General features: G+C 47.1%; 1 protein-coding gene across 1 annotated transcript in view; it reads left to right on the forward strand.

Moving 5' to 3' along the window:
• Nucleotides 1-13,271, forward strand: part of st6galnac3 (ST6 (alpha-N-acetyl-neuraminyl-2,3-beta-galactosyl-1,3)-N-acetylgalactosaminide alpha-2,6-sialyltransferase 3) — a 281,729-nt gene that overhangs the window by 36,303 nt on the left and 232,155 nt on the right. Inside the window, exon 2 of the mRNA XM_078218942.1 lies at nt 10,472-10,678. Within this exon, the coding sequence (XP_078075068.1) occupies nt 10,472-10,678 (207 nt within the window). The remainder of the gene's footprint in view (nt 1-10,471; nt 10,679-13,271) is intronic.

Here is a 13,271-nt window from a genome sequence, read left to right on the forward strand (position 1 = left end):
GAGTACACGGGGAGACGAAAAAGATAGGGTGCAGAATATACAAAGAACAAAGAACAATACAGCACAGGAACAGGCCCTTCGGCCCTCCAAGCCCGCACCGCTCCCTGGTCCAAACTAGACCATTCTTTTGTATCCCTCCATTCCCACTCCGCTCATATGGCTACCTAGATAAGTCTTAAACGTTCCCAGTGTGTCCGCCTCCACCACCTTGCCTGGCAGCGCATTCCAGGCCCCCACCACCCTCTGTGTAAAATATGTCCTTCTGATATCTGTTAAACCTCCCCCCCTTCATCTTGAACCTATGACCCCTCGTGAACGTCACCACCGACCTGGGGAAAAGCTTCCCACCGTTCACCCTATCTATGCCTTTCATAATTTTATACACCTCTATTAAGTCTCCCCTCATCCTCCGTCTTTCCAGGGAGAACAACCCCAGTTTACCCAATCTCTCCTCATAACTAAGCCCCTCCATACCAGGCAACATCCTGGTAAACCTCCTCTGTACTCTCTCCAAAGCCTCCACGTCCTTCTGGTAGTGTGGCGACCAGAACTGGACGCAGTATTCCAAATGCGGCCGAACCAACGTTCTATACATCTGCAACATCAGACCCCAACTTTTATACTCTATGCCCCGTCCTATAAAGGCAAGCATGCCATATGCCTTCTTCACCACCTTCTCCACCTGTGACGTCACCTTCAAGGATCTGTGAACTTGCACACCCAGGTCCCTCTGCGTATCTACACCCTTTATGGTTCTGCCATTTATCGTATAGTCTGTTAGAGTCCTAGCTAGGGTGTTTTGGTATACAATGAAAAGTATTGTTTCTTGCGCGCTGTACAGACAAAATATACCATTCATAGAGTTCATAGGGGAGAAGGAAATGGGAGGGTACGGAATATAGCATTGCAGTCATAGCAAGGGTGAGGAGAAAGATCAGCCTAATATAAGATACGTCCATTCAAAAGTCTGACAGCAGCAGGAAAGAAGCTGTTCTTGAGTCAGTTGGTATGTGCTCTCAAACATTTGTATCTTTTTCCCAATGGAAGAAGGTGGAAGAGAGAATGTCCGGGGTGCATGGGGTCCTTAATTATGCTGGCTGCTTTTCCGAGGCAGCAAGAAGTATAGACAGAGTCAATGGATGGGAGGCTGGTTTGAGTGATGGACTGGGCTACGTTCATGACCCTTTGTAGTTTTTTTGCGGTCTTGGGCAGAGCAGGAGCCATACCAAGCTGTGATACAACCAGAAAGAATACTTTCTATGGTGCATCTGTAAACGTTGGTGAGAACCGTAGCTGACATGCCAAATTTCCTTCGCCTCCTGAGAAAGTAAAGGCGTTGGTGGGCTTTCTTAACTATAATGTCGGTGTGGAAGGACCAGGACAGGTTGTTGGTGATCTGGACACCTAAAAACCAGAATCTCTCGACCATTTCCACTTTGTCCCCATTGATGTAGACAGGGGCATGACCTCCACTATGCTTCCTGAAGTCGATGACAATCTCCTTCGTCTTGTTGACATTGAGGGAGAGATTATTGTCATCGCACCATTTTGAATTTAAAACAGGCAGGTTGACTTTTATTGGTCTGTGCATTCCCATGAGGAATGTACCAGAGAATGGCTGGCCACCAAACCTGGCGATGTCTGGACCAGTTTGAGTCGATCCACCACGGGCTACATTCTGGTTTTCCTTCTGACAGTCTTCATCCTTCTTATTGATAGCAAGTATATTGTATGTGTTGGAACAGGATCAGTTCGTGTGGATCCTCATTCTCTAACCTACTCTGCACATCAAATTCACTCTGAACCCATACCTCTCCACACCGTCTGACTGAAGTCCAAAGCAAACTTTCCTGAAACTGTGTTGTGTGTTGGAGTTTCACCAAATCATCCTCCAGCTCAGTGAATCTGAGCCAGCGAGAGTAAGATTGGAACATCTCCTGCATATATATGCCCTGAGGCTAGACTTGCTGTCCATACACTCATGCTCACACACACAGATACACACACAGACACACAGAGACACACACAGAGACACACACACACAACCTGCTCTGCCATATCCTAGTCTGTATTTTGTTTCTTATCTTCTTATTAAACTTTTTAGTTTGAGGTAGCCTTTTTTTTAAACATTTATTTGCAGTAAGTACTAAATACTGGGAAATAGAACAAAGAAAGTTACAGCACAGGAACAGGCCCTTCGACCCTCCAAGCCTACACTGACCATGCTGCCCGTCTGAACTAAAACCCCCTACCCTTCCGGGGACCACATCCCTTTATTCCCATCCTATTAATGTATTTGTCAAGACGCCCCTTAAAAGTCACTACCGTATCCGCTTCCACTACCTCCCCCAGCAACGAGTTCCAGGCACCCACCACCCTCTGTGTACAAAACCTGCCTCGTACATCTCCTTTAAACCTTGCCCCTCACACCTTAAACTACGTCCCCTAGTAATTGACTCTTCCACCCTGGGAAAAAGCTTCTGACTATCCGCTATTCTATTCTAGAGAATAGAAAATGTTTTTTCTATTCGCAAAGTAAAACTACGCAAAGTACTCATTTAATACCTCACCCATTTCCTCTGGCTCCACGCATAGATTCCCTCCCTTGTCCTTGAGTGGGCCAACTCTCTCCCTGGCTACCCTCTTTCTCTCTTTATATGTATAAAAAGCCTTGGGATTTTCCTTAATCCTGCTGGCCAATGCTTTTTCATGACCCCTTATAGCCCTTCTTACTCCTTGCTTAAGTTTCTATCTACTTTCCTTGTATTCCACACTTGCTTCCTGTGTTTCCAGCCTCCTAGCTTTGATAAATGCCTCCTTTTTTCTCTTTGACTAGGCTCACAATATCTCTCGTTATCCAAGGTTTCCAAAACTTGCCATACGTATCCTTCATCCTTACAGGAATATGCCGGTTCTGAATCCCTATCAACTTACACTTGAAAGCCTCCCACATGCCAGATGTTGATTTGCCCTCAAACATCTGTCCCCAATCTACATTCTTCAGTTCCTGCCTAATATTGTTGTAATTAGCCTTCCCCCAATTTAGCACCTTAACTTGAGGACTACACTTATCTTTATCCATCAGTACCTTAAAGCTTACTGAATTGTGGTCACTGTTCCCGAACTGCTTCCCTACTGAAACATCGACCACCTGGCTGGGCTCATTCCCCAATACCAGGTCCGGTATGGCCCCTTCCCTAGTTGGACTATCTACATACTGTTTTAGGAAGCCCTCCTGGATGCTCCTTACAAACTCTGCCCCATCCACGCCCCTAGCACTAAGTAAGTCCCAGTCTATATAGGGGAAATTAAAATCTCCCACCACAGCAACTATGTTACTTTTACACCTTGCCAAAATCTGCCTACATATCTGTTCCTCAATCTCCCGCTGGCAGTTGGGTGGCCTATACTAAACCCCCAACATTGTGACTACACCTTTCCTGTTCCTGAGCTCTACCCATATTGCCTCGCTGTATGAGCCCTCCGAGGTGTCCTCCCGCAGTACAGCTGTGATATTTTCCTTAACCAGTAGTGCAACTCCCCCACCCCTTTTACATCCCTCTCTGTCCTGCCTGAAACATCTGCATCCCGGAACGTTAAGCTGCCAATCCTGTCCTTCCCTTAACCAAGTCTCTGTAATGGCAACAACATCGTAGTTCCTAGTACTAATCTACATACTGTTCTAAGCTCTAAGTTCATCTGCTTTACCTGTTACACTTCTCGCATTGAAACAAATGCACTTCAGTCCATCAGAGCCTCTCTGGTTAGCAACCCCACCCTGCCTTCTGTTTCTCTGAGTCTTACTGGCCCTACCTCTGGTTCCCCTTCAGCTAACTCACCTTTGCTTTGGTTCCCACCCTCCTGCCAAACTAGTTTAAATCCTCCCGTGTGACACTAGCAAATCTCCTGGCCAGAATATTTGTCCCCTTCCAGTTTAGATGCAACCCATCCTTCTTGTACAGGTCCCACCTGCCCCGGAAGAGACCCCAATGATCCAGATATCTGAAACCCTCCCTCCTACACCAGCTGTTTAGCCACGTGTTGAGCTGCACTATCTTCCTATTCCTAGCCTCACTAGCACGTAGCACAGGGAGTAATCCTGAGATTACAACCCTAGAAGTCCTGCTTTTTAACTTTCTACCTAACTCCCTAAACTGCTGCTGCAGGACCTCATCACTCTTCCTGCCGATGTCGTTAGTACCAATATGTACCACGACCTCTGGCTGTTCACCCTCTCCCTTCAGAATGCTTTCTGTCCGTTCAGAGATATCCTGGACCCTAGCATCAGGGAGGCAACATACTATCCTGGAGTCTCTTTCACGTCCACAGAAGTGCCAATCTGCACCCCTAACGATAGAGTTCCCTGTAACTATTGCCCTAGTGCTCTTTGTCCCTCCCTGCTTAACAACAGAGCCAGCCGTGGTACCACTGCTTTGGCTGCTGCTGCTGGTTTCCCCTGATAGCCCATCTCCCCCAACAGTTTCCAAAACGGTATAATTGTTAGAGAGAGGGACGAACACAAGGGATTCCTGCACTGACTGCCTGCCCCTTCTAGCAGTTACCCATCTATCTGCCTGCACCTTCAGTGTGACCATGTCTCCAAAGCTCCTATCTATGACACTTTCCGCCTCCTTCATGCTCCTAAGTACTTGGCGTCAGTATTCACCAAAGAGAAGGACTTGGTGGATAATGAGTCTGGGAAAGGATGTGTAGATAGTTTTGAGTCATGTTGAGATCAAAAAGGAGAAGGTATTGGGGTTCTTGAGAAACATCAAGGTAGACAAGTCCCCAGGGCCTGATGGGATATACCCCAGAATACTGAGAGAGGCAAGGGAGGAAATTGCGGGGGCCTTGAGAGAAATCTTTGTATCCTCACTGGCGACAGGGGAGGTCACAGTAAGAAGTTTAACAACACCAGGTTAAAGTCCAACAGGTTTATTTGGTAGCAAAAGCCACACAAGCTTTCGGAGCCTTAAGCCCCTTCTTCAGGTGAGTGGGAATTCTGTTCACAAACAGGGCATATAAAGACACAAATTCAATTTACATGAATAATGGTTGGAATGCAAATACTTACAGCTAATCAAGTCTTTAAGATACAAACAATGTGAGTGGAGAGAGCATCAAGACAGGCTAAAGAGATGTGTATTGTCTCCAGACAGGACAGCCAGTGAGACTCTGCAGGTCCAGGCAAGCTGTGGGGATTACAAATAGTGTGACATCGGACAGGGGAGGTCCCAGAGGATTGGAGAATAGCCAATGTTGTTCCTTTGTTTAAGAAGGGTAGCAAGAATAATCCAGGTAATTACAGGCTGGTGAGCCTCACATCAGTGGTAGGGGAATTATTGGAGAGGATTCTTCGAGACAGGATTTATTCCCACTTGGAAATAAGTGGACATATTAGTGAGAGGCAACATGGTTTTGTGAAGGGGAGATCATGTCTCACAAACTTGATCGAATTTTTCAAGGAAGTGACGAAGATGATTGATGAGGGTAGGGCAGTGGATGCTGTCTACGTGATCTTCAGTAAGACCTTTGACAAGGTCCCTCATGGCAGACTGGTGCAGAAGGTGAAGTTGCATGGGATCAGAGGTGAGCAGGCAAGGTGGATACAAAACTGGCTCGATCAAAGAAGACAGAGGGTAGCAGTGGAAGGGTGCATTTCTGAATGGAGGGCTGTGACAAGTGGCATTCCTCAGGTATCAGTGCTGGGACCTTTGCTGTTTGTAATATATATAAATGATTTGGAGGAAAATGTAACTGGATTGATTAGTAAGTTTGCGGACGACACAAAGGTTGGTGGATTTACAGATAGCGATGAGGACCATCAGAGGATGCAGCAGGATAAAGATCAGTTGGAGACTTGGGCGGAGAGATGGCAGATGGAGTTTAATCCAGACAAATGTGAGGTAATGCATTTTGGAAGGTCTAATACAGATAGGAAATATACAGTAAATGGCAGAACCCTTAAGAGTATTGATAGGCAAAGGGATCTGGGTGTACAGGTAAACAGGTCACTGAAAGTGGCAATGCAGTCAAGAAGGCATACGGCATGCTTGCCTTCATCGGCCGGGGTATTGAGTTTAAAAATTGGCAAGTCATGTTGCAGCTTTATAGAACCTTAGTTAGGCCGCACTTGGAATATAGAGTTCAATTCTGGTCACCACACTACCAGAAGGATGTGGAGGCTTTGGAGAGGGTACAGAAATGATTTACCAGGATGTTGCCTGGTATGGAGGGCATTAGCTATGAGGAGCGGTTGGAGAAACTTGGTTTGTTCTCACTGGAGCGACGGAAGTTGAGGGGAGATCTGATAGAAGTCTACAAGATTATGAGAGGCATGGACAGAGTGGATAGTCAGAAGCTTTTTCCCAGGGGTGGAAGAGTCAATTACTAGGGGGCCCAGGTTTAAGATGCGAGGGGCAAGGTTTAAAGGAGATGTATGAGGCAGATTTTTTACACAGAGAGTGGTGGGTGCCTGGAACTCGTTGCCGGGGGAGGTAGTGGAAGCGGATACGATAGTGACTTTTAAGGGGCGTCTTGACAAGTACATGAATAGGATTGGAATAGAGGGATGTGTTTCCCGGAAGGATAGGGGGTTTTTGTTAAGTTGGACAGTATGGTTGGTGCAGGCTTGGAGGATCGAAGGGCCTGTTCCCGTGCGGTAATTTTCTTTGTTCTTTGTTCTTTATTGTCTAGACTAGAATCCCTACAGTGCAGAATGAGGCCATTTGGTCCAAGGGGTCTGTACCAACTCTCCGAAAGAGCAGCATACCAAGCTTTACCCCTATGCATTTACCGTGGTTAATCCCCCAAACCTACATGTTGCGACACTAAGGCACAATTTACCATGGCCTTTCCACCTACCACGCACATCTTTGGACTTTGGGAGGAAACCAGAACACCAGAGGAAACCCACGCAGACACGGGGAGAACGTGCAGTCTCTGCACAGACAGTGACCCAAGCCGGGAATTGAACCCGACTCCCTGGAGCTTTGAGGCAGCAGTGCCAATGTGCCCACCCTGCATGAGAAAATTCTTCTCATCTCCACCTTAAAAGGGAGACCCCTAATTTTTAAAACATGTCTCCGAGTTCTAGAATCCTCCCCACTCACACCCACACTAAGGGAAATATCCTTTCAGCCTCTATCATGGCAAGTCCCCTCAGGATATTCCATGGAGCACAGCCTCATGCTTGCTGGCACCCACTCCTGTGATTTTTGGGAAAGGAAGTAGCCAATTCATGCAGAGTAAAATCCCGCAAACAGTGAAGAGATTGTGTCGGGATAATCCGATTCCTTGTAATGTTTACTGAGGGCCGAGTGTTGGCCAGGTCACTGGGGAGAACGTCCCTGATATTTTCTGACATAGTGAAATTGAGTGGGCTGATGGGATGGACATGCACCTAAAAGATGTGCTGTCAACAGTGCAGCACTCCCTCAGTAGTGCAGTGGAGCATCAGCCTGGACTGCGTGAATAAGCCTGAATCAACAGCATTCTGAAAGAGTGTCTACAGAGTTACCAATGAAACTGAGGCTGACGCACTAAAGAGCAGAGCAATGGCTGAGTCTGTCCTTCACAAAGGGTGAAATGATAGACTTGAGCCACTTGCTGTAAGAGCCACTTGCTGTAAGATAGCCTGCAGGCATCCTTTAAGGCTGGAACAGCACTGCCTCTTTCAATCACGCTCACTGCATCTTTCTCTCGCCCCCAGTTGTCACAGGGAACATCAGTCAAACTTTAGAGTCTCCTGTGTGAGCGTCGGTTGGGGAAAGGTTGCAAGAATACAAAGGTGTTGTCATGAAGAGAGACAGCTATGACGCTCGGTCTTTCTTGTTGGGTATTTTTGTAATACAGTCTTGTCTATTGCCTAGAATTTAGAGCAGACTAAATATTCAATCCCGCTCTGCCTGTGGTTCAGCTCCACACGAGCTTCCACACACTCTACTTATTTGATCTCCCCTTATCAGCATGCCCGACTCTTCCTTCCCCCCGCCGTACGCTTAACATTTCACTTTGCAGCTGGAACTCTGTCAGTGTCAGCGGAGGGTTCACTTGTGGTTGTCTCAATCTCTGAGCTTGAAGGTTATAGGGTCAAGTCCCCAGAATTAGGAGCGTCTTGATGCTGACATGATCTAGGCTGAGACTCGCAAACCCCTGGTGTATTGCATGCTTACAGGTATTCCCTTTCCGACATTACAGCAGTGCCTATACTTCAAAAGCACTTATGCTTTGTATAGCGTGCAAGAAACAATACTTTTCACTGGATACTAATACATGTGAAAATAATAAATCAAATCACTTAGAATAGAATCCCGACAGAGCAGAAGGAAGCCATTCGACCCATTGAGCCTGCAACAACAACAATCCCACCATTCTAACTCCACATATTTACCCTGCGAGTCCCGCTGACACTAAGGGGCAATGCATGTCCAATCAACCTAACGCGCACATTTTTTGACCGTGGGAGGAAACCAGAAACCCATGCAGACACGGGGAGAATGTGCAAACTCCACACAGACAGTGACCTGAGGCAGGAATCAAACCTGGGTCCCTGGCACTGTGAGGCAGCTGTGTTAACCACTATGCTGTGGCCTCCTGGCCAGGGAGGAGCAGCAGGCTTCCCTACTGGATTAGTGACTGAGAGGGTGCTGCACCATGGAGGTGCCCTCTCTCTCTCTCTCCAACCTTGTGAGAGGTTTAAGTAATAAAGAGATGAATCATCCACGGCACCACTGTGGAGGGAACATCCCCATAGGGCAGCCTGAGACTGCTCTCGCACATCCGCAGGCCAGGAGGCTGTCCAGGCCTGCTGTCCAGCAGGGAAAACCAGTAAACCCTGGGAAGTGGCTGGTATTGGTTCAAACTGGAGCTCCACTTTACACCAGTTTGGACCAGTACTACTCATTCCCGAAGTTTGACTGGTTTTTCCTTCTGGGTGGACACTCAACTCCAGGCATTGGCCCCACGAGGGCTGGGGGCACAACTGGAAGATGACTGGCAAATCTTTCCACTAGTTGGACTTAATAGGCCATCAATGAGACTAAGCAGCTGGCCACCACATGCCCAGCACTGAGGCTAATCTCCAGCATTGCCCACCTCTGATCCCAGACCCAGCGGGAGTTTAAAATCTACCATTGGACTGAGTGCGGAAATGCGATTGGCAATTCTTTGTTAGGGAAGGGTTATGGAACCAAGGTGGCTAAATTAAATTCAGATCTACATCAACTATAACCTAAATGAATGGCAGAACAGGCTCCCTTTATTCACATTTTGTGAAGACTTTTCACCCTATGGCGGCACAGTGGCACAATAGTGGCACATAGAGATATAGAAGATAGGAGCAGGAGGAGGCCATTTGGCCCTTCGAGTCTGCTCCGCCATTTATTACGATCACGACTGATTGTCCAACTCAATAGTGTAATCCTGCTTTCTCCCCATAACCTTTGATCCCATTCGCCCCAAGTGCTATATCCAGCCGCCTCTTGAATATATTCAATGTTTTGGCATCAACTACTTCCTGTGGTAATGAATTCCACAGGCTCACCACTCTTTGGGTGAAGAAATGTCTCCTCATCTCCGTCCTAAATGGTCTACCCTGAGTCCTCAAACTGTGACCCCTGGTTCTGGACTACCCACCAACGGGAACATCCTCCCTGCGTCTACACTGTCTAGTCCTGTTAGAATTTTATAAGTCTCTATGAGATCCCCCCTCATTTGCCTGAATTCCAGTGAAAACAATCCTAACCTAGTCAACCTCTCCTCATACATCAATCTTGCCAACCCCGGAATCAGCCTGGTACGGTGGCACTGCTGCCTCACAGCGCCAGGGACCCGGGTTCGATTCCCGGCTGGGGTCATTGTCTGTGCGGATTCTGAACGTTCTCTGCATGGGTTTCCTCGTGATGTTCCGGTTTCCCCTCTCAGTCTGAAAGACATACTGGTTAGGGTGCATTGGCCATGCTAAATTCTCCCTCAATGTACCCGAACGGGCGCCGGAGTGTGGCGACTCGGAGATTTTCACAGTAACTTCATTGCAGTGTTAATGTAAGCCTACTGGGTGGCAAGGTGGTACAATGGTTAGCACTGCTACCTTACAGCTCCAGGGACCTGAGTTTGATTCCCGGCTTGGATCACTGTCTGTGTGGAGTTTGCTCGCTCTCCCCATGTCTGCGTGGGTTTCCTCCGGGTGCTCCGGTTTTCTCCCACAGTCCAAGGATGTGCGGGTTAGGCTGATTGGCCATGATAAATTGCCCCTTAGAGTCCCAGGATGCGTAGGTTAGAAGGATTAGTGGGGTAAATATGTGGGGTTACGGGGATAGGGCCTGGGTGAGATGTGTTGGTGCAGACTCGATGGGCTGAATGGCTTCCTTCTACACTATAGGGATTCTATGATTCTACTTGTGACACAAATAAACTTTAAACCTTTTGGCTGTTTTTCCGGACTAACCAGTATTTTCCTGTTCCCCGACAGAGGAAATTGATTCTGCTGGTGAGTTTGGTTCTCCTGGTCTCTCTCTTCGTGGCAGTGGTTCGGTATACATACGACAACTCGTCGCTTCTCCTCCAGCCTTACCTCAGCCACAGCGCAACTCTAAACAGAACCAGAGTTTTCACCAATCCCAGCAAGGCTCAGCAGGCCCGGGAGCTCCCTGGCTACATCAGTGTCAGAACACTACAGGTAAACAGTTACGCATGTGTCAACATGGGGAGATCAGCCCTTGTCACTTCACTCAATCTTGCAGACTTTCCCTTAGAGAAATTCAAAACTGCTGCTTGTAAATATGTTAATAAAATAATTATAATCAATGAACGTCATTTAGTCCGTCCAAGAGATGTTTAATGGGTTCAATTTTTCTTTAGCCTTTACTGCGTACTAAAGGGTGTCTCCGTCACTTACCACTATTAGCCAAGGCATCGAGTTTAAGAGCAGGGAGGTTTTACTGGTACTGTATAAAACAGCTAAATTATTGTGTGCAGTTCTAGAGACTTATAAAAGGTAAGAAAGAGGCAAAAATAGCCACTGGAAAATGAGGCTGGACAAGTAACAATAGGAAACAAAGCAATGGCAGAGGAACTGAATAGTTACCTTGCATCAGTCTTCACGGTGGAAGACACCAGTGAGATGCCAGAGCTCCAGGAGAATCAGGGGGCACAGGTGAGTGTAGTGGCCACCACTAAGGAGAAGGTTCTGGGGAAACTGAAAGGTCTGAAGGTGGATAAATCACCTGGACTGGATGGACTACGCCCCAGGGTTCTAAGAGAGATAGTTGAGGAAATTGTGGAGTGGTGGTGATCGTTCAGGAATCACTGGAGTCAGGGAGGGTCCCAGAGGACAGGAAAGTAGCTTATGTAACACCGCTGTTTAAGAAGGGCGGGAGGCAGCAGACAGGAAATTATAGGCCAGTTAGCCTGACTTCGGTCATTGGCAAGATTTTAGAGTCCATTATTAAAGATGAGATCGCGGAGTACTTGGAAGTGCATGATAAAGTAGGACTGAGTCAGCATGGCTTTGTCAAGGGGAGGTCATGTCTGACAAATCTTCTGGAGTTCTTGAGGAGATAACAAGGAAGTTAGATAAAGGAGAACCAGTGGACGTGATTTATTTAGATCTCCAAAAGGTCTTTGACAAGGTGCCACACAGGAGACTGTTGAATAAGTTAAGTGCCCATTGTGTTAAGGGTAAGATCCTGGCATGGATAGAGGATTGGTTGACTGGCAGAAAGCAGAGAATGTGGATAAAGGGGTCATTTTCAGGATGGCAGCTGGTGATTAGTGGTGTGCCTCAGGGGTCAGTGTTGGAACCACAACTTTTCACAATATACATTAACAATTTGGAGGAAGGAGCTGAAGGCACTATTGCTAAGTTTGCAGATGATACAAAGATATGTCGAGGGACGGGTAGTATTGAGGAAGCAGGGGGGCTACAGAAGGACTTGGACAGGTTAGGAGAGTGGGCAAAGAAGTGGCAGATGGAATACAATGTGGAAAAGTGTGAGGTTATGCACAGTGGAAGGAGGAATGGAGGCATAGACTATTTTCTAAATGTGGAAATGCTTAGGAAATCAGAAACACAAAGGGACTTGGGAGTCATTGTTCAAGATTCTCTTAGTTAACATGTAGGTTCAGTCGGCAGTTAGGAAGGCAAATGCAATGCTAGCATTCATGTCGAGAGGGCTAGAATACAAGAGCAGGGATGTACTTCTGAGGCTGTATAAGGCTCTGGTCAGACCCCATTTGGAGTATTGTGGGCAGTTTTGGGCCCCATTTCTAAGGAAAGATGTGTTGGCCTTGGAAAGGGTCCAGAGGGGGTTCACAAGAATGATCCCTGGAATGAAGAGCTTGTCGTATGAGGAATGGTTGAGGACTCTGGGTCTGTATTCGTTGGAGTTTAGAAGGATGAGGGAGGAGCTTATTGAAGCTTACAGAATACTGCAAGGCTGGATAGAGTGGACGTGGAGAGGATGTTTCCACCAGTAGGAAAAACTAGAACCAGAGAGCACAACCTCAGGCTAAAGGGACAATCCTTTAAAACAGAGATGAGGAGGAATTTCTTCAGTCAGAGAGTGGTGAATCTGTGGAACTCTGCTGCAGAAGGCTGTGGAGGCCAGGTCATTGAGTGTCTTTAAGACAGAGATAGATAGGTTCTTGATTAATAAGGAAATCAGGGGTTATGGGGAAAAGGCAGGAGAATGGGGATGAGAAAAATATCAGCCATGATTGAATGGCTGATGGGCCGAGTGGCCTAATTCTGCTCCTATGTCTTATGGCCTTATGGAACCCACATTATAGGAGGGATGTGACAGCACTGGAAAGGGTGCAGAGAAGATTTACCAGGATGTTGCCTGGGCTGGAGAGTTTTAGTTATAAAGAGAGATTGGATAGACTGGGGTTGTTTTTCTTGGAGCAGAGGAAACTGAGGGGGACCATGACTGAGATGAATAAAATTATGAGTGGCATTGATAGAGTAGATAGGAGGAAACCATTCCCCTTGGTGGAGGGATCAATGACCAGGGGGCATAGATTTAAGGTAAGGGGCAGGAGGTTTAGAGGGGATATGAGGAATACCTTTTACACCCAGAGGGTGGTGGGAGTCTGGAACTCACTGTCTGAAAGGGTGGTGGAGGCAGAGATCTTTTATAACTTTTAAGAAGTATTTAGATGTGCACTTGCGATGCCAAGGCATACAAGGCTATGGACCAAGTGCTAGATAATGGGATTAGAATAAGAGGGTAGTTTGTCTTTGACCAGCGCAAATGCGATGGGCTGAAGGG

This window comes from Mustelus asterias, chromosome 8 (genome assembly GCF_964213995.1).
Source record: "Mustelus asterias chromosome 8, sMusAst1.hap1.1, whole genome shotgun sequence".
NCBI lineage: Eukaryota > Metazoa > Chordata > Chondrichthyes > Carcharhiniformes > Triakidae > Mustelus > Mustelus asterias.